This window comes from Diospyros lotus, chromosome 4, assembly GCF_014633365.1.
Source record: "Diospyros lotus cultivar Yz01 chromosome 4, ASM1463336v1, whole genome shotgun sequence".
NCBI classification, from domain to species: Eukaryota; Viridiplantae; Streptophyta; class Magnoliopsida; order Ericales; family Ebenaceae; genus Diospyros; species Diospyros lotus.
The window spans coordinates 14,600,869-14,624,597 of record NC_068341.1 but is presented as its reverse complement, the minus strand read 5'-3'; the positions used below and the strand labels follow the sequence as shown (position 1 = coordinate 14,624,597).

General features: G+C 37.5%; 1 protein-coding gene across 2 annotated transcripts in view; it reads right to left on the bottom strand.

Moving 5' to 3' along the window:
* Window positions 1-23,729, bottom strand: part of LOC127800711 (protein ALTERED SEED GERMINATION 2) — an 85,647-nt gene that overhangs the window by 39,280 nt on the left and 22,638 nt on the right. For both annotated transcript variants that reach the window (XR_008022836.1, XM_052335488.1), the window contains exons 7-13: window positions 21,638-21,753; window positions 21,436-21,553; window positions 15,363-15,468; window positions 8,352-8,497; window positions 8,004-8,174; window positions 7,802-7,912; window positions 7,094-7,202 (exon numbers count right to left, since the gene is read on the bottom strand). Coding sequence is in view for 1 of the 2 variants with exons in the window: in XM_052335488.1 (XP_052191448.1) it covers window positions 7,094-7,202; window positions 7,802-7,912; window positions 8,004-8,174; window positions 8,352-8,497; window positions 15,363-15,468; window positions 21,436-21,553; window positions 21,638-21,753 (877 nt within the window). In the remaining variant the exon portion in view is untranslated. The remainder of the gene's footprint in view (window positions 1-7,093; window positions 7,203-7,801; window positions 7,913-8,003; window positions 8,175-8,351; window positions 8,498-15,362; window positions 15,469-21,435; window positions 21,554-21,637; window positions 21,754-23,729) is intronic.

Genomic DNA, 23,729 nt, shown 5'->3' with positions numbered 1-23,729 from the left:
TAGAATTCATGTAGCCGACCCCACATAGTGGGATAAAGGCTGGATATGTTGTTGTTGTTGTTGTTGTTGTTGTTAGATAATTCAGCATCTAATTTGGACTATGTCCCTAGAATATTCAAACGTTTCAAGTGAAAGCAGTGACGCCAAGGGAAAGGAGGTTATTGAGATGTAATCGTTGATTACATTAGAGACATTTAGCATATATTTTGATTATGTTTAAGGTGTATAGTTGTGTTGCTGAGGGATTAATCTCTATATATTTTATTTTGAATATGCCATGTCAAACAATGGTACAATTTCTATATTATGAATAAAGGAATTACGGTTATGTATGATTTGAAGTTCAATCTTGCTTCCGCTGATGTGATGATATTACATGTCTTAACTTATTGATTATTAAGTTTGATACGCTGAGAAGGTAGAATTGAGATTGTCGGGATTTGATTTGTGTTGAGTGTATGTTGAAAAAAAATATATTCCCAAAATCTCAAGTTAACGCACGCTTGGAAAAAGTGGGATATTACAGGTAGCGTTTTGGCCTTGGCTTCCTCTGTCACTTCATCAAATACTCCCCCATTTTTCTCTGGCAGCCTTTCAGTAGGTGCATCTTGAGGTATTATTTCTTCTTCTAACTTTTCAATCACGAAGCAGAATTCCTCTCCATTTCCATAAATTCCTTATTGCCTCCGGTCATTCCTGCCATCTGATGGACTGCTTTAATCATCTCTTGTTTTGGACTTCCGTGATTATCATCTGGAACATCCTCATTGAGAACTTCTTTTCCAAAGGTATCAGGGTGTTCCTTTAATTCTCCTTTGGGCCAAATATCCTAGATCAAACCTCCGAAATTACTATTGTTGCTGCCAGCACTGTTGTTACAGTCACCCTCCTTGTCAATTGCGTCTAAGCCGGAATACTTCTTCTGCTCAACATTTGAGTAAGCAGTGAATCAGTTTTCCGCAATCTTGATCTCTCCTTAGACTGCTCCATTTTAAGTAACTCCCCAGGTTGTAATGCATCCTTAACCACATCCTTCTTCCAGAACTCTCTGTTACGATCATTCAATCCTAATGATCGATTGTCCGAATCAACCCTCTTTTAATTAGAACTTCTGAGATGGTCATCTGAAACATCTCTTCTCGATTTATCGAAGAATTCAGCGAGAAAGATGACCTAATACCTCTTAGACATCATCTTTACAAACTCCTGCAGCTGTTCTCGTAGCACACAACCTATTTCCACGCAAGTTTCATGTATCATTCTTCTTGTTTCCATGTCCACTTAGCTGAACTCATTATCAAACTTATTTTCCCATGTCTCATGATTTTGGCCAAAAACCTCATGATTTATGTTGAATCCAATTGCAATTGCAACATTCTTCTGTTGCAATTGAGACTTCAATTGTTTCATGAGTGCATTGCTCCCCATGGCCGACCTCACGAACAGGACAAGTCGAAGACCAAGGAGCACGAGTTTTGTACATACTGAATCCAAAACCTCTTGTGAGCTAATCGACTTTGAATTAGGATTGTCTCTAATCTGTTGTAGTCTTAGAATTCGCCAAGAACTGATTGAGAATAGAAGCCTAAGCGCCAACAATCAACGAACAAGAAAAGTCAGAAAAATCCGCTTTTGAAATTACTTCTATTCTATATTCGCTTCAGAGCAGTCACCTAGGATAATTGGTCGCCTCACAACACTCAGCAACCTTCAACCACTTGGCTCGCCTACTCACAACAATTCCCCTATTAATAGGCGAACCTTGATTGGCTGCTATATTACCAGAATCGTAGCCGCGAGTCAGCTGACTCTGATTCTGCCTTCCAAAATCGCCAAAATTAGTTATTGGGAGTTGTCAAAATCACAGCCAAGAAGCGTGGGTCACTGGATTACAATGACCGAACTTAGATCAACTCCACTTTTGCCTCCAATACTTGCCTAATCAAACCGCTCAATTACACCTTCCAAAATCCGAGCCTAATTGTTAAGAAATTGTCGGAATCACAATCGGAATTGCCAGAATTACCCATTGGAATCGCCTACACTGCTCGCCTTCCTTGATCAATTGTAAGGATGTCAGGATGCGCAGCCAAGAATTAACCTCCCACCTTGCCTTCACAATTTGAACTAAAAGCCCATATTACTCCTATGACTCTATCTGTCTCTACTTCCCTTAAATCGAATTGAAACCACAACCAAGGCTCAACAAATCTGCTACTGAAACCAAAATCCGTGGCCGAGAATCAACCTCTTGCTTCGCTTCCAAGTTTGCACCAAAAGTTACCAGAATTCACCTTACTGAATCGCACTCAGTGTCTAGTTCGCCTTCAGTTCTGAGCTGAGTTGTCTTTCTCTTTCTCTCGGTTGAATTGTTCTTTGTTTTGCAATCTATTGTCGACCCTGTTGAATTTGTCAGACTCACCAAATCACTACTCGATCAATTTCGACCAACAATCGTCGCAATTCACTTGGATGTACATTGTTGAATGAATCGACTCCAATTACACCACCTACTATGGATCGGCAATCCTTAATTTCAAGTCGACAACAGTGGATCCCCAGAATTTGCCAATCCAATCGTGATCACTAGGATCCTAATCACTCGGACCTGCTTCCAATCTGTGACTCCTCACTCACTGCAATCTTAGCCATTGGCCGAGGACCACCGGGAATTGGTAGCTCTTTGAATTCGCCTGGGTAGTCAAAAATCACGGCCTAGATCGTCGAAAATTAATCACAGAGGAATCGTTGATAGCCATCGGACACTAACAGCCAAGGAACGATGGCTCCGATACCAAATTTTCATGTACCTAGAGTTTAGCCTAGGGTTTAGATTGGAAATCGCAAGAATCTGAGGGAATTAGGAATAAGAACCGAATGGTAGGAGGGGGAATTGGACAGAAATGGGGGAGATAATAGACATAAATAAGATAGAGTTGCAGATCGAAACAGAGAGATTAGAGAGAGAGCAGAGGGAAACAAAAGGGAGATTGAGAGAGAATTCAAGAGAGGGAAATGAAAGAATTCATTCATTAATTCAAACATGCCTTCCCATCCTGAGCCATGGCTTATATATAGACTAATAGCCTCCCATATGCACTCGTGCTATACAACAATAAGCGTAATTGACTACAGATAAGGACATGCATCTATAATAGAAAAGGGAAAGAAAATTACAATTATTGTATAATGCATGTAAGCAAACTACTATTATAGTGACAATTATAGCCTTGGGAATCCTTGTGGTTGTGACAGGTGTGAACGTTTCTTTTACCAATATCGAGTAGCCGAGGAGAACAAGGTCAACATAGCAACCGCCTATCTGAACGATGTGGCCGATTCATGGTTTCAAGGGTGGAGCGGGCAAAGAGCGGAGTGGAGGTGGCCTGAATTCGTGGAAGATTTATGTATACAATTAGGGGAAAAAACTAGGACGGACGTCATCGAAGAATTCAATAAGCTAAGGCAGGAATGGTCGGCAGAAGAGTATCAAACCATGTTTGAGGAGTTGAAATCATTAGGGATCCTATCTTATCTGACCTTGAATGAAGCATATTTTGTGTCTGGTTTCGTAAATGGGTTGAATGACAAATTAAAACCAATTGTGAAGATGATGTAGTCGATAACAGTGCAACAAGCAGCCGAGAAGGCGAGAATGCAAGAGCTTGCATTAGAGGCTATTTTCAGAAAGCACAGAACTCTAACAGAAGGTTATCCTCTGAGCAGTCAGGAGGTGGGAGAAAATGCTTGGACAGCAGCCTCGGGAGACTTAGGGAAAATAGCATCCTAATGTAGCCAGACCTCTTATTATGGAGCCAAGGAGAAGACTCGGATTATGCTTTAAATGCGGGGAAAAGTTCAGTCCTGACCACCAACGCTGAATATGGAAAGTTTAGAGGAAGACAACAAAGTAGGAAAGGCAGCTGAAATTAGATAAAGGAACAACGGATCAACCGTAATAAGTTTCTTGGGGATAAGAAACATTTCAAGGAGGAAATTTGTCACATGTCAAGGGTAGCTATTGTAATTTTGTCTTTTATTTTCTGTTATGGATATTTGTCCAGTAGCTAGAGACAGTTATAATTATGTGTGTACTACACATGGGTGCATGTGGGTGGCTGTGAGGCTATATATTAAGCCACAGCTATAGGATGAAAAGGCATGTTGAGAAATTATTGTCTCTCTCTCACTTCCTGTTATCTCTCTCCCTTTCCCTCGAACATTATCCCTCTTCTTGTTGTTTCTTTCTCTTCCATCTAAACTCTTCCCCTCAAATTCTTCTCTTAATCTACCCAATTTCCTTTTCATACCCTAGCTCAACCCGAGGGTGTGACAATAGCATGCAAAGCCAAGGACCTGCAAACTCACAAACTCTTGGCTATGGACAAGAAAAAATGGATTTATTTGATGTTGATGGCCAAGCGAAAAGAGAGAGATTGCACCTACCAACAGATATAATGATTAGTGAAGGGCTACAGACCCCCATTATCCAAAGTTTGACCCCTAAATTCCCACAGGATTTAAGAAACTGAATTAGTACATGATCATTGTGTATATTAAGAAATATGAATTCCAGATCCATAGAATTTTATCAATCCTCTTACTATAGAAGCTGTGAACATTTAATAGAATGCCGATGACCAAAAAAACAGGGAGTTTTGGACCATGAACTTTTTTATAACAGTACTTCAGGAATATAAACCATGTGATTTAGCACTTTTCAATCCTCCAAAGGCTCATGCCAAACAAAGATAATGTTTGACCAAATTTTTTTAAGTTACTTCAGGATACCCACATGATTCAGAACTTTCTGTCTGAAACTAGTGGTTTTGAAACCAAAACCATCAGCCATCAACCAAGTCCAACAGTAGATAATGTTTCAATAATATCAGAAGTACAGCAGCATTAACTGTGAAGTGGACAGATTTGAAGAATCCATCTATACCTAAAAATGTTTAAGCCCTAAACTTTTAATGTTCCCTTAAAAGAAGGAATCTAAAAAGAAACAGAAAACAAAAGGGAAACTTAAAAGCATGCATTCTATGCACCACATTCCTTATTCTTCCCTTTATTTTTTTCCTGTTATAATGCAAAAATAAAAACTGGACTGTGAAATAATCATCAGGGCATAATGTTCATGATCACACAGAAATGACACAAAATGAAGAGAAAAAAAGTAATAGAATCCAGTGTTATACTAACGTAAGCTGATAAACTATGACTGTGAATGTGTTTTGCTTCTACTTAACAGTAAGAGACCAGGTAAATAACATCAAAACTGCATAGCTAAATACCTGAAGCAATATGTTTTTTTTTTTACTCTCAACAGTCTCTTCAACTTCAGAATTGGATAGTCCAATTGATTGTGCCAGTGTCATCAACAAATTGACAGTAGATAATGTATCAGAAAATATCAGGAGTACAAAGCATTAATTGTAAAGTGGCCAGAATTAACGAATCCACCTATACCTCAAAATGTTTAAACTCTAAGGGACTATTCTCTTTGCTATTTTCAGGGCGTTTTGAGTTTTCCAAAACACTAAAAACGTGTTTACTTTGTTGTTTTCAAAAACGCATTTTTTAAAACAAGAAAAAAATTTCTAAAGGAAACCTAAAATAACAAAAAGTTGTTTTGGCTATTTTCAGTCAAAACGAGTGCAAAATCTCAAAATGCAAAAAACGACTCTCTACCACTTCTCTCTTCCTTCCCCATGCTCACACCAAGCCACTAAGGGAGGCTTCCTTGGAAAAAAGGGGGCAAATTCTAGAAGCCCCAAATGGCCGAGACGTGAGACGACGTCTGTTGCGACCATATTTTTTGCGGCATCTCCTTCCTTTTTTGTTGGTCTTCTACGACTCAGATCCGTCGCCGCCGCCGCCGTCATTCGAGCTTCCCCCTGCCTCCGCTTCGCCCTCCACGGCCGATCCTCCACGATGTTGCTTCGCGATTGTCGGCCTTCAGCAGCCGTCACTCGTCGTTGACGCATGGCGTTCTACCATGGATTTCTTCCATATGGGCTCTGTTTGCCTTTTTCCATTGAAGAAACTTCTAATTTTAATATTCAACATAAAGCGTTTTCTTCCACCCAACTTCCATGGGAAGCTATGCATTATAATATATATATATATATATCCACACCTCATGATTTCCTTTTTTTTTTTTTAAGTAAAGCAATAATTGAAAAACAAAATGGTGGCAGATGCAAAAATATTAAATGAATGAGCATACTATTAACGATTATTACATACGTGTAATGTCTTCTTTCCCAATTGATTTGATTAGGCTTCCTACAGCTTGGGATTATGTGAGAGCGGTTGTATTCATAGGCTTTTTGGGACAATATTGTTGGATATGATTAGCAAAAAAGGGACATAGAAAATACAATATTGTTGGCTCTTCACAGTCCTAAAGTGTATGATAATCAAATTCATTGAATTAAATGTCATTAAAAAATTATTCTTAAAATTTCAAACAAACCACGTTTTTTAATTTTCTATTTTGAAAAATAATTTTTTAGAATGACAAACAGAACATGTTTTTAGTTTTCTGAAAATAGACTATCAAAACAAAAAACTGAAAATAAATTCAAAACTCAAAACTAAAAATTGAAACGTAAAGAGAACGGGCCCTAAAGCTTTAATGGTCTCTTAAAAGGAACCTAAAATGAGACAGAAAACAAGAAGGAAACTCAAGTGTGTACACTAGGCACCGCATTCCTGATCTTCCCTTCTGTTGTTTTTTTCCCTGTTCTAATGCAGAAATCAAAACTGGATTGTGAAGTTTCAATCAAGCTCTATAAATACTACAATATAGCATCACCGGGGCATGAATTATGATGACCACACACAAGAAATGACATAAAATGAAGGTAAAAAAGTACCAGAAGTCCAACATTATGTTAATCTAAGCTGATAAGCTATACCTGCAATAAGGGTTTTTTCCCCACTTCAAAACATATTTTTCAAAAGGGATTACTGTAAATGATTTTTGCTTCTACTTAACAGTAAGAGGTTTTACTATTGTTATTATTGTAATTTTAAAAGTTAAGCTAACAGATCAGGAAAAGGACATCAAAACTATATAGCTAAATACCTGCAATATGTTTTTTAATGTACTCAACAGTTTCTGCAACTTCAGCATTTGATGGTGCTACTGATTGAGCAGCAGTAGCAAAGTCTAGAGCTTCTTTATATTTTCCCAGCTGCAAGAAAACAGGAAAGCAGTAACCAGGGGCTAACAGTTACTGGGGAGAGCATAAGGGGCATATTCAAATTGGTACAGAGTCAAGTTAGCAGCTGTGCATTTTGTCATAAGGTGCCTCTCAAACAATGTGGAATGCAAGAAGTTCTATATAGGTCAAATTCATTCAGGCAAAAACCTGAAAAGAAAATCTATCCCAAAATAAAATGACAAGAAAGAATATGTTGAGATTTTTAAACTAAAACAACCAAACAAACAAAGTATAGTCATGATAATTTAAAGTGGATGGTAGGGACGAAAAGAGACCAAACATTTGATTATCATAAATCCATAGTTTAAAATCCAAAGTTATCACACTGCATCTATGATCAAAACATAAAAGTGTCAATATAACATGTAAATATGAACAAGAAAAAGAGTGTTATCAGAAGCTCCAACTCCAAGGATCCAATTCTCTCTTTAAATTTCACGTAGTTTCTTTCCCTTCAAATTGTTAAGCAACCTTAAGTACTAAAACAAGTACATAGGTAATATGTTAGTCAAGTAAAGTAAATTGGTCAATTTCCTAATTTTGTTATATATTGTTGAACCTCAACCTACCTGTGCTAAAGCTTCAGATTGAATGTGGAGTGCCCTATATGAAGAAGAATTGATCCTCCTAGCTCTGTGGCAATCCCTTATAGCAATATAAGCGTCATTTTTCCACTTCCTCTGATAGAGATGAGAAATAATACATGCATTACTAAACACCATCTATAAGGTAAGCTTTAAATTCTGACAACAAAAACAGTTTACATTAGACCTTAAGCAACAAAGCTGCACGGATACATAGACACTCGTGCATTAATGTAGGCCCAATCTCAGAACCATGACCATCCAATACTTCATTGCATGCCTCAATTCCCGAAAAATAATTTGCATTTTCCATTAAGGATTTTTCCGCAATTTGAACCAATTTTCTGCACTTGTCAAGCTGCAGAAACAGCATTAGACTCCAAATTACATACTGATCACAAAAAAAAAAAAAAACTCCCAGTTACATGAACCAAATATATAGACATCAAATTTACTTGGAAAATAAATTTCTATATCATTACCAATGCAACATAATAACTTACTACAATAGTAGAAATAAGTGAATATAGCATACCTTGGCAGAGATTGTCCTCTTTAAAGGAGAACCATTATTGGGGACACGAGAAGCTGGTGAATGCAATTCTACTCCATTAAGTATTGGATTAAATGTCATGATCTTTGAAGCATCTGCTGATGTATATTGCATGGGGCTACCAGCAACTGCCAATGACAAAAGAATACGAAACTTATAAAATCTACTTTTTATTATTATTTCTTTTAAAGAACAAGGACAAGAGCATTAGAGATGGCACAAATTGTTCTAGGTGGGGCAATGACAAGACCCCCATGGTATTGTTACGACCCAAGGGTAGATTAGGCATTGGGGGTGAATTCTTGTAACTCACTGTAACAACAAGAGGTTAAGTGGTTGTAGGCTGTTGGAGATAGGTGGTAGAATAGTTAGAACAATTACAACTCCTTCAGCTGACAGTTAGCTATCTAACTGAAAGGAGTAGCCTTTAAGAAGGCTGTTGTAGAAGAGTTAAAAGCAGTTTTCAGAATAACAGAACTCTCTCTCTCTCTCTCTCTCTCTCTCTCGTTCTATCTGTTTCATCCTCAACTTCTATCCTCTTTCTTGAAATTTCACCCGAATTCCCAAATTGCCCAACCCTCAACTCGAGGGTGTGACACTTTGGTATCAGAGCTGGCAGTGAATTCCGGATTCTCAGCTGAGGATTTAAAGGCTTTTTATAGCAATATGTAAGATCAGAATTTGAAGGTGGAGCAGGCTAGGCGAGTTCCTCCGGTCAATTCTTGGTGGACTTGAAGGCAAAGCAACTCCTCTCGGTTCGACTAATCGAGACCGACCCAAGACCGATTAGGTCATAGGAGATTAATGAGAAGTCTTGGGCGTTTGACTTCTCTGGTTCGATTGTTAATTTCTACAAACTCACGGTGAAATCTCAATATTGCAACAGAAAACAATCCCTAACTGAGGAAAGGGTGATGGTGAACGTGTAGGCGTGACTCGAAGGTAGAAGTCAAGAGATTGCTTGTAACGACTAGTTAAGCGGGTTTAGGTCGTTTAGTCATTATTATTGTGTGTGTTGCATTTTGTTATTAATTGAGTAATGATTTTTTGAGGAATTATATGTGATGTTGGGAAATCAAAAATAAATGAAGTTATAATGATATGGAAAAGTCAAAGCAAGATGGGATTATGATTTATGTTGAAAAGTCAAAGCAAGAAGGGATTTTAATTTATGTTGAAAAGTCCAAATTGAATTGGGACTGGAAGGATTAAAGGGCTGCCATGCCATGTATGTAAAGATATATATATATATATTATATGTTATTCTATATTAAGATATATTTATATTAAGGGATTATATATGCATATAAATATAAAAGAAAAGAAAAGAAAAGAAGGGGCAGCTGGAAAATTGGAGTCCTGGTAGGAAGAGAAGTCTTCTTCTATTCTCCTTCTTCTTCTCGATCTCTTATTTCCAGAGGCTTTAAAAAGGGGGAGCGTTCAAGCCATAGGGCATTGCTTCTTGTCCTCTCTTTCTCTCTGATTTTCGAAGCTCTTGGAGGCATGAGGGTTCTGCTCCAGTGTTCAGCTTCTTTTTCCAGCGGCTGTTCCGTTGCTTTCTTTCTTCTTCTTCTGTGCGGTTTTTCTGTCCAGTCCAGTTTGCGCTTCTTTTTCTTTGTAGCAGCTTTCTCCAAGTAATCAAAGGCAAGTTCCTTACCCTTCTTTGCAAGTTCTTACTTCTCTTTTTCCTTTCATACGCAAGTTCTTTAACCTTCTTTGCAAGTTCTATATCTCTTTTCTTTTCAGATGCAAGTTCTATTACTCCTTCGTTCTTTTGGATTGCAAGTTCTATTACTTCTTCTTCCTTTTGGATTTGCAAGTTCTTATACCTTTCAATTGCAAGTTCTTAATCCCTTTTCAATTCAGAAATATTGGCTCCTTTCATCTTTTGATGTTGTTCTTGAAAACCATATTCTCAAATAAATGAGTCTTGCCTATTGTATTTTGTTAATCTTGTAGTTCTTCCTCGATCTCTTGATGAAACTTGTTAAGAGCTTCAATAAGGTTTCGATTCACCCTATTTTTTTCAAAAGAATGATGTTTTTCTTGGTTAGGGGTAAGTCATGCAAAAGTTTGGTGTGTCTTGCATGTATTTTTCTTCTTGTACATATTGTTCGTGTTGTAGTTGTCATTCTGACTATCGACCGTTTTCATTGATCCGTCAATCGTTTTGCCCTATTATTTATCGATACCTTCTGATCTATTTATAAACTACCCCCAAACATCAAGTTAATTATTATTAAGTTCATTCATTAATTTTAATCTTGATTGGTCGCCTTTGGGGAGTAAAATTACAATCATGAGCATGATGGTGTGTGTAATGCGTGGTTATGTGTGCGTATTTCAAGGCCTTGAGTGGAGCTATAAATGGGCCCCAAGGACCATGTGATGTATGAGTATTTTAAGGCTTTGGGTTGAGCTAAGTCTTGAATGGGCCCCAAGGACCGTATATATGCTTATATATGTGCGCTTATGCATGTTTACATTTTTATATGATGTGGGTATGTGGGCATATATGCATTTTTATGTGATATGGTGAAGCATAATATGGATGCACTTAACGTATTATGTTATTCAATGTTGCTTTGATTTTTATTGCTTCACATTCTTTTTAAATTATACTTGTTGAGTCTTATGACTCATACTTGCTTTTGCATCATTATAGGTAGGGGAAAGCTATAGAAGAGGGTGAGGCCCGTGGAGCTTGATCCTCGAGTGGGTAGATTTATGTACAAAGCAATCCTAACCAAAAGATCCTTGGGGGTGTTTTAATGTAGGGAAAGGTTATTTTATTGTGTTATGATTGAACTCAGCTGTGTTTTTGAGATTTGTGGGCGGTTAGACCCTAGTGGATATGTTAACTTAGTTGAATTGCAAGTATTTATTTTGGCTTTTGATGACAAATGAATAAGGTTGGGAATGTTCTTTTTAATTGAGTTATATCTGTATCATTCTTTTTGGCACTTTCTCTCGGATTTCTTGGTTGCGGGATCTCCAAGAGTGGGGTCGCCACAGTTTGGTATCAGAGCCAAGGTTTGGGATGAGTCTCTGTACACACAGGAATGTTGGGTAGAGTTAGGGTTATGTCTAATAGTTGGACATGAGTTTAAATAAGGATTCGTATTCTAAATGTTTCGGTCGTGCAGGAAAATGTACACTTGTCGAGGACAACCGCCGACCCAAGGCTATGGTCAGGTTGTTCCAGCACCTACACCGATCACAAGAGTCTAATGGAGATTTACAACAAGAGGTAATTGAGATGCAAGAGACCCTAGCCAGAATATTGCAGGTAGTAGATATGCTCACTACTAATGAGTTGAGGCAAGACGAAGAACAACAAGAAACTGATGGTGATCCAATTGAGAACAATGATGGTCAGACTTCTAATCCTATGGTTTAACGGGCGGGTGGTAATGCTGAAGCGGATGGTAATGCTGGAGGCCAATTGTTGAAGAACTTCATGACACTTAGACCTCTCGAGTTTTATGGAGGGGTAGAGGTTTTGGCTACTAAGAATTGGATGCTATCAATGGAGAAGCACCTTCGGTCTATGGGGTGCAACGATGCACAAAGAGTGCAGCTTGCTACCTTCCTATTGAGGGGTGATGTCGAGAGATGGTGAGAAACTGCTAGACAGAGGTACACTAACAGGGAACCGTCGTAAGCGGATTTTCAAGAGACATTCAACGAACATTATTTTCCCAAATGAATTCGAGAACAAAAGATGTATGAGTTATTGAGTTGGTGCAAGGGAGCAAGACTGTGGCTCAATATGAAGCTAAATTTATCTCTTTAGCTCGATTTTCCCCGAAGTTGGTATCAACAGAGGCCAAGAAAGCTGCGAAATTTCAGAGGGGTCTACGAGTGGACATTCAACACGCACTACCTAGTGCGAGGATCACAAACTACCCTACAGTGGTGCAGAGGGCGTATGCTATTGAGCAACACAGGAATGAGTTAAAGGGTGGGCAAGCAGCCTCAAAAGGAACAGGTACCCCTCAAGGGCCATAATAACGACAAGAAAAGGAAGTGGGAAGTAGGTCCAGCCAGGAATATCAAGGGAATCCCTCTATGTAATATTTGTGGCAGGAAGCATGGGGTCCATGCTGTTTTAGTAAAGGAGCATGTTATCTCTGTGGGCAAATGGGGCATATTCAGAGGGATTGTCCTTGTAACCAGGATGTGATATCTACCCAGGAGGTGACTTGTTTTCAATGTGGACGAAAGGGGCATAAAGCGAATAATTGTACATAGCCACCTCAGTATAGAGGACAGCAAACAAGAGGACAGGGTTAGAGACCTAATTAGAGGCCGGCAGTACCCAAGATACAAGGAGCAACTTCACGGCTAGCATTGCCACAGGCACAACATCCTGCTGCCACTAACAGACCACACATGCAGGGAAGGGTGTTTGCCTTGACAGTGGCTAATGCGGAGAGAGAGAATGACATTATTCAAGGTATTCTCTCTCTATATAGTATTAATGTTTGTGTGCTCTTTGATACAGGTTCTACTCATTCTTTTATTGCATCGCATGTTGTATGTCATGTTCTCATCCCTAGGACTTCATTACCATACTATTTAATTGTGACTACGCCGGAGATGTGATATTGATGGGTAGTGAAGTATTCAAAAATTGTGAGATTAGGGTGCACAACAAGGATCTACCTAGCGACCTAGTAGTACTTGATCTCATCTTAGGTATGGATTGGTTGTCTCGACATTATGCCAAGGTTGACTGTTGACGGAAGGTAATGCATTTTGAAATACCCCAACAACCAACCACTATGTATAGGGGTATCAAGCCAATGAGTTCTACGCCAGTGATCTCGGTGATGAAGGCAGAGAGATTGATACATCATGGCTGTGAGGCATACCTTGCTTTCATGACTATTGGTATGAAAAACAAGGTAGAATTATTTGAGATTTCAGTGGTCCAAGATTTTCCTGATGTGTTTCTGGATGAATTGCCAAAATTACCACCTCAGAGGGAAATTGAGTTCTCAATTGAATTAATGTCGGGTACCCAGCCTATTTCTAAGGCTCCATACAAGATGGAGCCAAACGAATAAAAGGAGTTGAAGACTCAGTTGCAAGAATTAATCGATAAGGGTTTTATCCGACCAAGTGTATCGCCTTGGGGTACTCCAATATTGTTTGTACGGAAGAATGATGGATCAATGAGATTGTACATCAACTACTGTCAATTAAATCAGTTAACAATGAAGAACAAATATCTACTTCCACGCGTGGATGATTTATTAGATCAATTTCGTGGAGCTTCAGTCTTTTATAAGATCGATTTGGCTATCACTAGGTACAAGTTAGAGAAAAGGATGTTCAGAAGATAGCTTTTTGTACCCGCTATGGACACTTTGAGTTCGTAGTTATGCCATTTGGGTTGACGATTACCCCAGCAATTTTCATGGACTTGATCATGATTCAACTGAAGGATGGCAGAGGGAACCAGGATAAGGCAACTAGAAGTTGGCATGGCGCAGAGCCAAGAGGCTATGCGCCAAAGCAGGGAAGACATTTCCGCCATCCAGGATAGTGTGCGAGAATTGGAAAAGAACAAGGAGGATGTAGAGCAGTATGGCGAAAAAATTAACAGCATGTTCAACATGCTGGCAATGTTACCCCAATTCTGACGGCCATCATACTTACCTCCAAGGACAAATTCAAACCCGATTTTACCTCGTGAGGGCATCCTTCCTAGGCACAACGAAGGGCTAGACACAAAGGATCAACCTACACTGGAACAGGGTATTCAGGTACGGGGATCTTCCTCCCACATTCCTATCCACACACCAATGCCACAGTTAGAGATTCCCATGTTCGAGGGACTAAAACCAAGGTGGTGGATCCGCCGTTGTGAAAAATTCTTTCAATTCTATCGAGTTGCCGAAGGGCAGAGGATTACCTCAGCAGCAGCCTATCTCAATGATATGGTTGACTCATGGTACCAAGGGTGGGCCCAAGCCAAGGGAAATGAGTCTAGTTAAACAGAGTTTGTTGAGGAATTGTGTGATCGATTTGGTGAAAAGAATATGGCGGATGTAGTTGAGGAATTTAACAAACTAAGACAAGAAGGTTCAGTGATGGAATATCAAATGAAATTCGAAGAACTAAAGTCTCCATTGTGGACTTCACAACCCAGCCTAACCAAACTATACTTTGTATCAAGTTTCATTAGTGGGGTTAAAAGATGAATTGAGACCTATGGTTAAAATGATGATGTCTACAACAGTGAAACAGGCAGCTGAGAAGGCAAAACTACAAGAGCTTACATTGGAAGCTATTTTCAATAGGTACACAATTTTGTAAAATATAGAAACAATTAGAGGTTAAGTAGTATGTTCATAAGGTGGGTAACGATATTTCCATTATTCTTTCTATATTTTACACGATTTTCTATATTTTATTGTTTCTATATTTTCAATTCTTGTAACCCACTGTAACAACAAGAGGTTAAGTGGTTGTAGGAGGTTGGAGATAGGTGGTAGAATAGTTAGAACAGTTACAACTCCTTCAGCTGACAGTTAGCTATCTAACTGAAGGGAGTAGCCTTTAAGAAGGCTGTTGTAGAAGAGTTAAAGCAGTTCTCGAAATAACAGAACTCTCTCTCTCTCTTCCCTCTAAATCCCTCTCTCTAATTTTCTCTCTTGTTCTTCCTCTCTCTCTCTCTCTCTTTCTATTTGTTTCTTCCTCAACTTCTATCTATCCTCTTTCTTGAAATTTCACCCGAATTCCCAGATTGCCCAACCCTCCACTCGAGGGTGTGACAGGTATACTCTGTAAAAGAATAATAAATCTGCTAAAACGATCGCCTATTGTAAGCAACCAGTTATAAAGCAATCTAGCTTTTCGTGGTAAAAACATCAAAATGTATGAATAAATCATTAATGGAATAAGAAAACACAAAATAAAATCAAATAAATACCACAAATTGATTGTTTCATATTCTGAGGTTTAGAATACAAAGGTTCATACCATTATTTACATCCATTAAGTACACATGCTCTCCACTATAACTCATGAGAACCTCTTCTCCATTTGGACTAAAGGTAACATGAGTCAGGTGCAAGCTAGAATGATTCTGCAAAGAGAAGTAGACACTGTTAGAAGTTAAAACAGCTACACCCTGCTTTCACTGTTAGAAGCACTGTTTCTCTTTTTTATCATGGCAAATCTTCAATGTATTATAGTAATAGTTTACAAGTCAAACAAAAGAAAATATCAAAATATAAAGCAACCATTTTCATGAACTGAAGAAGCAAGAATTCATTTTTCTTTACTTACTTCTACCACAAGCAATGTCAAGCCAAATATACACATATACATCTTGATGTTGCCATAGCGAAGATAAGTGTATAGTTTAAAGTGCAGAAATAGATAATATTAAGTTTATTGAAAATCACAGGCCAAGATGTTCAACAAGTTCCTAACAGCAACCGGTATTCTTATGCAGGCCCTCCAGAAGGTATACGAAAAAAGTATATTGATATCTGTATACAAGAAACAACTACTATGTACATCAATCTTGAAACTATTACTTGGAGCATCTATTGATTCTTTTAGCATGTATGCAGACAATGGAAGGTAGGTTATTGACTTCACTTTCACGACATTCTTTGTCCTAGCATAAACATGATACAGCTAAATTCTACTAGTCCAAGTATACAAATCCGCTGAACACAAAGGGAAATATTTGTCCTCCAATTCTATAACATGGAAGGTATCATATCATCTCAGCTTTAGCTTGTACTAGCCAGTTAGGACATGAAACTATTGGTTCATAGGAATTGCCAAATGAAACTGATAGAATTACTGTTAATAATATCAGCTCAAAGGGAAAAATAGCTTTACAGAGAGTAAATAAGTCAAACAACAACGAAGAGATTCACTTGGTTTTAATAGCAGTTCCCCAATCTCCAAGCTTGCCCAACTCATACAGTTTACATAATCAGGTATAAAAATTAATAAACGGTAACTTTCTTCTTGCTTTCCCCCCCTTCTTTTTCCTTTTGCTTGATACATTTATGGCAATACATTAGACAAGATGGATGTTTGATAAACTAAATGTGAATGATACATCCTTGGTTGATGTTAGACCACGAGCAAGCGCTTCTTTTCAGTGCAGAAGACAGCACTTATTGTAAATTGAACTGCAGATGGTTCAAATATAGAACCAACCAGGGTTGATGAAAAGACACAAATATTGTTCGGAAACAGTTGAACAAAAGATATCCTGAAGGTTTCTTCATGCTATGCCATTTTAGTCTCAGAAAATACAAGGACTTTTGGATGCTCTATTTTCTGGCATCTCATAATTTTTCAATGGTCCCATTGATAGCATATTATTCCAAGTCAAACTGTTAAAGACCTTTCAGCAAAACCCTTGGAACAGCCAAATATGGTAGCACATTTCTACAAGGAGCCAACCAACTTAATGTTGTTAAAAGCATGCACAAGCTCAAGCATCACCATTTAGCTTTCAACATACCAACTCACTGAATTATTGTCCAACATTTTAAGAATCCTTCAGTCCCACAATCAATTTAAGCCTACGGTCACACCAGTGACCAGACTAATTGACCCATCAATTAGTATAACAAGAGCATGAATATGTGACCTGAAAACATGAAAAGATCAATGCACAGAGAAAAAGAAAAGAAAATTTCCAATTATGAGGAATTTGGTATATAAACATGGTGTTACTGTATCCATTTTAACATGTAAGACAAACTGCAGCTGAAGCAGTCAGAAAATTTACTTTAGTGATAGAAAGATTATACCTCAGACAGATCAGTTTGGCTTGAAACCAAATAGTCCGGGAAATTGGTTGACAGTCTAGTAAATTCTAGAAATCTATTGTTAACTCAAATCAACTCTATAGAAGGCAGATGCCAGAAAGAAACAGAACTACGATTTTTAGAAAATGAGTTTTGAACCATAAGGAAGCTTTCTGGGACAAGGGGGAAAAATAAAAGACCTTAGAAAAAAACAAAACCAAGTCATGTTTCCATGTTGTACAGGTATTGCAATGTGTTTGGTGGTAGCAAATGGTGGACATTTTGGTGTTTTTCAGTCCCATGCAGTAGTTAGTTTTGGTGAGTTGGATTTGTTCTGGTCGGTAATGGTCTTCTCTTTTTAATTTAATTTAACAAAATTAAACCTTCTCTCAAAAATAAATAAATAATAAATATATGTAAAAATATATCAACTATGGGATGAAACATCAAATCAATTATCTTCATTCACCGCCATCTCATCAAACTTTTCCATATGAAGATAGCATTGGAACTTTGTCTCATTATTCTCTCGCTAGAGCCTTGCATCAAGAAGGTATTCGGCATAAAAATTTTCCATATTGCTCTTTTGCATGGATTTGCATTGCCAATATGACTTTTAGAAGTCAATTGACATTATGTATGCCATGCCACTGACCTTAACTTGGTTAGAATAATGTGCAATTGATGATTATGATGAAAAAAATATATATTTTTTAATAGTTAACCATCTTTACCCCCGATCTTAAATGCTAATAAGGCCTCAATTTAAGTCCTCCCATAACCATAGAACAAAAAAAATATTCCCCTACTTAACAAAGAAATTTTGTAATAGGACTCCAAATAAGGCCTCAATTTGGAGATTATTTAAGGTTCTATCCTTCCTACTTGTATGTCCCAAATCCAATGTTTTCACAAATTGTGATCTTAGTAGAGTCTGTACGTTGCATCAGAATGATTAAAGATTTGGAAAGGTGTCAGGAACCTGTCCTGTTGATTAAGAACAGAATGGAGAACGAGAGAGGAAAAGAGAAAGAAGAGGGAGAAAAACAGAGAGAAATTAGGGAGAAACAGAGAAAATAGAGAGGGAGAATTGAAGAGGGAGAAAGGAAATTCAGATTCTTATTTCTCTACAACTTCAATACAATCTTGAGTAGCTTTATATAGCTACTCTTTATGCAGTTTTCAGTTATAACAAAAATAACTGCTAACTGCTCTACTCCAGAGAATTAATCTGCTACAATCTCTGCCCACCTGTAAGCATACACCCGAGGTCTTGACAATAGGGTGGATTATCAATACATTAGTAAGATTCAGACATGTATTCTTTGGACTTCCTTTCCTATTAATTGTTTTACACATGCATTATATAATAAAGAGGCTTAAAATCAGAATTATAATAACCACATCATCTCCCCCTTCTCTTTTTTCTCTTTGGCTCAGTGGCAAGGCTTAACACTCTAGGCTAAATCCAAACCATTATTACAAGAAAACATTAACCCTTGTAATTATTATGAATTAACACACAGTATGTGCATGTTTTGCAACATGGTAAACTTATGTGCCAAAACAGTCAAGTAACTTGCAAAGTGTCCTGATGTAAGTTTGTAATTATTTCCTTAAAAGATCATCTTGGAAGAAAAAATTCCAATATGATGAACTAACAACTACTGCAAAATATACTGTAGGATGGATGTTGGACACACCAAATGGCATCTCCTAGTTTTCCACTATCACAATTCTTCTGAACTAGCAGACTCCACCTGGTAGGAGTAAGGATTAGTGTGGTGTTGTTTTACTTTTCTTTTGGACACTTCTAGAACACATGATGAACACACATGTCCATATGTTATTTGATGATACAACGGGATTCTCAATAGAGAACTCTTTTAGTATAAAAGTCATCGTGCAATGAATTAAACACAATTGACCTAAATTGGAAATCCAATAAAAATAGTTTTGTATATGTTCAATGATGTTTATGTTACTAGTATTACGGACTTAATGAAACAATTACATTGCATTACTAATCTCAATTTTTATTGCCATTATTATGGATCAAATGCCATCTTTACATTGGATTGGTAACACCTTTCTATGTTTTTAGTGGTTTTTGGCTATTATGTCATGGACACTATAATATCCCCTATGGCTTAGGTCATTGCAAGAACCCTGCGGTTAAAAAATGGCTCTAGAGGTCCATTTGGTTTCATTTTTTTTTTTGCACAAACACCCCCTCAGTTACAAATATGTTACTTAAGGCTTAATTAAGCTAAATTACATTATTTAAAAACTAATTAAGTTATTATAAAGTTAAATTTAATCAAATTAAAAAATAAAAAATAAACCAGCATGGTGTTCCTGCATCTGCTCTCTCATTCCACGGGTTCATTCTGGAATCATGAGTTCTAGAATCGCAATTCCAAAACCGATCATGCCCAATGGGTGTGCGTGTGTGTGCGCGCGCAAGAGAGAGACAGAGACAGAGACAAAGAGATGAAGAAGATGCAGGAAGAGGAAGAAAATGCTGTAGGAATGATACAGAGAAGATGCAGGACAAGGAAGAAACTGCCGAACTCTGCCAGCGAGGGGTTCCTGCCAGCTGGAACTCTTAGCCGCCATCTCCGGTCATGGGTTCCAGCCAGCTGGAATACCTCACCGACTTTATTTTTTATTTTTTGTTTTTATGATTTTCTTTAACATCCTTGTACATTTTTAATGTTTTTATTTGGATTTATTTAATATTATTTGACTTATATAATTTTACTTAATTAAGGCTTAAGTAACAGAGTTTGTAAAAGAGGGATTTCAATTAAAAAAACTAAACAATAGGGACCTTTAGAGCCATTTCTAAACTGCAGCGGGTCTCTGTGCAAATGACCTAAACCGTGAGTCTGAAGGCAATTTACCCCTTTTTTTTCAGACTTTTGTATCTAATTCCTGTGTTCATATCCATTTTGTACTCATATCCCTAACAAGGGTTATCAGAATAACTCCAATCTCCCTTCTAGTGCGAATGGAGTTTTGGCAACATAAAAAAGTTACAGAAAATAAATAAATAAGCCATCATGTTCCAAAAATATGTGTTTTGCATAATTGATTGGAAGAGAAAATAGATCATGTGGTATTTTAGTAGACACCCTCTGGAAACAGATCAGACTACATGGGAGGGAAAGAGTTAACGCAATCAAGAAGACAAAAAAATATGCCAGCATACACAGAGAGAGAGTCTTAAAATTTTTTAATGGATAACTAGTAGACACCCACTACAAAGAGATAATACCATACAAGATGGAAGAGCTAAAGAAACCAAGAAGACACACACACAATGTGTGTTCGGGAGCTAAAGTGTAAGAGATCCAATCACCTTCCAAGGAAAGAGTACTCCCCTTTTATATGTTGGTCAGGCAACACAGTGTCATGTGCCCAATGAACAACAAGGGAAGAGGTCACTCTCCCTGTTTAGCCTGATAACATGGAGTATAAATCTGCAACAGCTGTAGAATTGACTTCCCAAATATGAACAGGGCAGCTATCATGTGCTGTAAAGGTGGTTATTAATGTGAGTTTATTCAGTTGCTTTCTGGTCTTGCACTCACATGGATGGACCTTATCTCTATGAGCAATCCAGATGAGTCCCCTGAGGGAGTCTCCATTAATCCACAAGCTCTTAGACATCCGCATTGAATAGCTGGGTCCAGCATCTAAACTAGGTCACAAGGAAGTGTTCGTGACTCTAACCTAGGACCCAAGTAAGTGCTCCAGAAATACCAAGTCACAGCATACTAACCCCAAGGATCTTGGTGAAGCTAGGAATAGCGAAGTGCATGGTTCTTTTGTCCACACACATAGTTGAGTGCACATGTTGTAGAGTGGTACACTAGGACGGAGGAGCAAAGCTTAAGTAAGACAGGGTGGCCCTTGGATAGAGGTTTCCTTTCTGGACCTACAGGGTGCCAGAAGCACTAAACTCTGTACAAAATTTAGATTAGGGCACCATTTGTGCCCTAATCTTGGTCCACATATTACCACACAAGACAAACATGCAACAAGATTATCAGGAGATGGAGATGGCCTGGAAACAAGAAGGGTACAAACATAAACACAAAGCATAAGGCAAACCAGCTTACCATTTAAAGGTTATAACAGCATACTTCATGGATTAGAAGTTGTGGCAAAATGAGAAGGATAAAGAATGTTATACTACAAAAGTTTTAAATAGTAAAGGGAGTTCATGAAAAACTGACGAAATACTACAGGAGTAGCATACTGACACGATCAGAAAGATGCGTTGGGCAGAAATAGTTTACACAAGGAGGTGGTGGTAGCTTCTTCCAACAGGATGAGAGTGGGGGCAGCATTCGTCTATCATATAAACGTGCAAATGCATCACTGCAAACATTGATAAAAGACATATCAGCATAGACAGAAAAGGAGAAGACTACATGTGTAGCCAAATTAGAGAGAAGAAGTTACCTCCCACCAACAAGAAGTAAATGAGGCCTAGTGGAGCTTATATCACAAGATTTTAGAGCCAGTGTCTTCTTGGGGGGATCAGCTAATGAATCTTTGGCTCCACATCGCAAGTCAATCTGCCATGCTCATGTAATAAAAATGTGAGAATAATAACATAAAACATTCAAAATTTGTAAGGAAATTAAGTATCAGCATTTCAGTGCTGACTCGAAACAGAAGAACACTATTGTAAGCACTTCATCCATTCATTAAGCCAAGAAAATAAACTGCGGGCTAGAAAAAGAAGAGGTCTGCCCCACCTCAACTTCTAGTCAAGATATATGAAAAAAATATTCTTTTCTGAGAACTCATAAACTTTGACACAATACTGAGAATAACATAGATTACAATGCCAAAAGTTAAAGTAACAAAGCTAAAGATGGTTAAAGATAAATGCATAAAAGCACCATAGTTTGTTTCTGCATTGTCAGCTCAATGAAGGAAGAAACAAGTGGGGTCTTGATAATGAGAAAACAGCTAGCCAAGGAGAGCAGTAAAGAGACTCCAGAAAGAGTAAATGCAAGAGTAAACTTTATGCACTGTTGCCCATTGCAAATTATGCATTCTGCCTGTCAGATGCAGAGAGTTTCTTTGGGAAAACAAATCAACAAGAAATTCAGCCCGTTTGATTTTGTTGTCAATTTCAGGTGTTTGTTTTCAGTTTAAAGTCATCAGGTTTTCATGTTCAGTTTTCATTTCAAGTTAGAAACATGAAAACTAAAATCTGTCGTTTGATTTTTGCTATCTTCAAGAATTTAAAACAAAAACACAAACTTTCTTTTCTTTTTTTTTTTCTTTTTTTTTGTTTAACACAAACTGTCATTTGATAAATCTATTTGTGATCATTTTTCCTTCTTATAGTGATAGAATTTTTGTAAATCCATGTAATCTAATTTTATTTTGCATATATATTAATTTTTCAGTTGATATTTGCAAGTATTTGTGAAAATACATATCTAAAAAAGTTCATGAATATCAATCTCTTCTCCCCTCTTTCCCACTGAAATCAGGTCAGAAACACAATGTGGGAATACATTTTTTTTAAATGATTTGATTTTTTTTCTGAAACAAAAACACTCAACCAAACATAGTTGACTCAACTATTTGAGCTAAATCACTCAGTGTATTAGTAATAGAAACAATAAGGAGGCTAGTTTGTTTGCAGTATTTTCAAAATACTTAACATCCAAACATAGACGTCAAAGGTGCGCCTAGGTGCTAGTGCAGCTGAAGGCACCTCTGCACAGCTGAGGCAAGGTACCCACCTCAGATTGAGGCACAAGACAAGCAGTCTTTTTCTCTCGCCAATAGGTTTTACCTTGGTTTGTCATTGAAGAATATGTCTTTTTGTCAATATGGAAGCATAATTGCATAGATTGGTGAGAGACAAGCAAGAAGATGGTTGCCATAGGTCCACTCCATGGCCCATGGCCGGCAGATGGCCTAACTCCAGCAACCTGCTTTTCATTTTTGGTTTTTGTTATTTTTATAAAATTTTCATTACTTGTTATTTTTTTATTTTTTTCACCATTCACATGACTGATTTTCTTTTTTTTTTTCACTGAATTTTGTTTTTTATTGAATTTCAATAAAAAAAAATTATGTTATGAAACAATAAAACAATTTTATGCTTTTCTTCTATTTTTTTATTTATTTTGATGCTTTAGACTTCTAGTACTTTCTTGAAATACTCTCAGTTAATATTAACTTAATATGATGGTTGAAATAATATTGGTTATTATCATAGCAACCTAGTGTTGGGTACATATTATTTATGATTTTATAAGTTTGCATTTATCTCATTATAGGTATATATTGAAAAGAATGATGTACGAGTATTTTTATACAAATTTTGAATAAATGTGCATCTTGCATCCAAAAGGCTTGCGCTTGTGCCTCAAGCCTCATGCTTCAACTGCCTTTGCACCTCAGTGCGCTTTGCGCCTGACAACTATGCATCCAAAATATGTTGGTTCATTTAATGAGAAAAAGCAGCAAATTACCTCCAAAAATATGGCAACTAACAAGATTCTGCAATAGAGTGGGTAAGCCT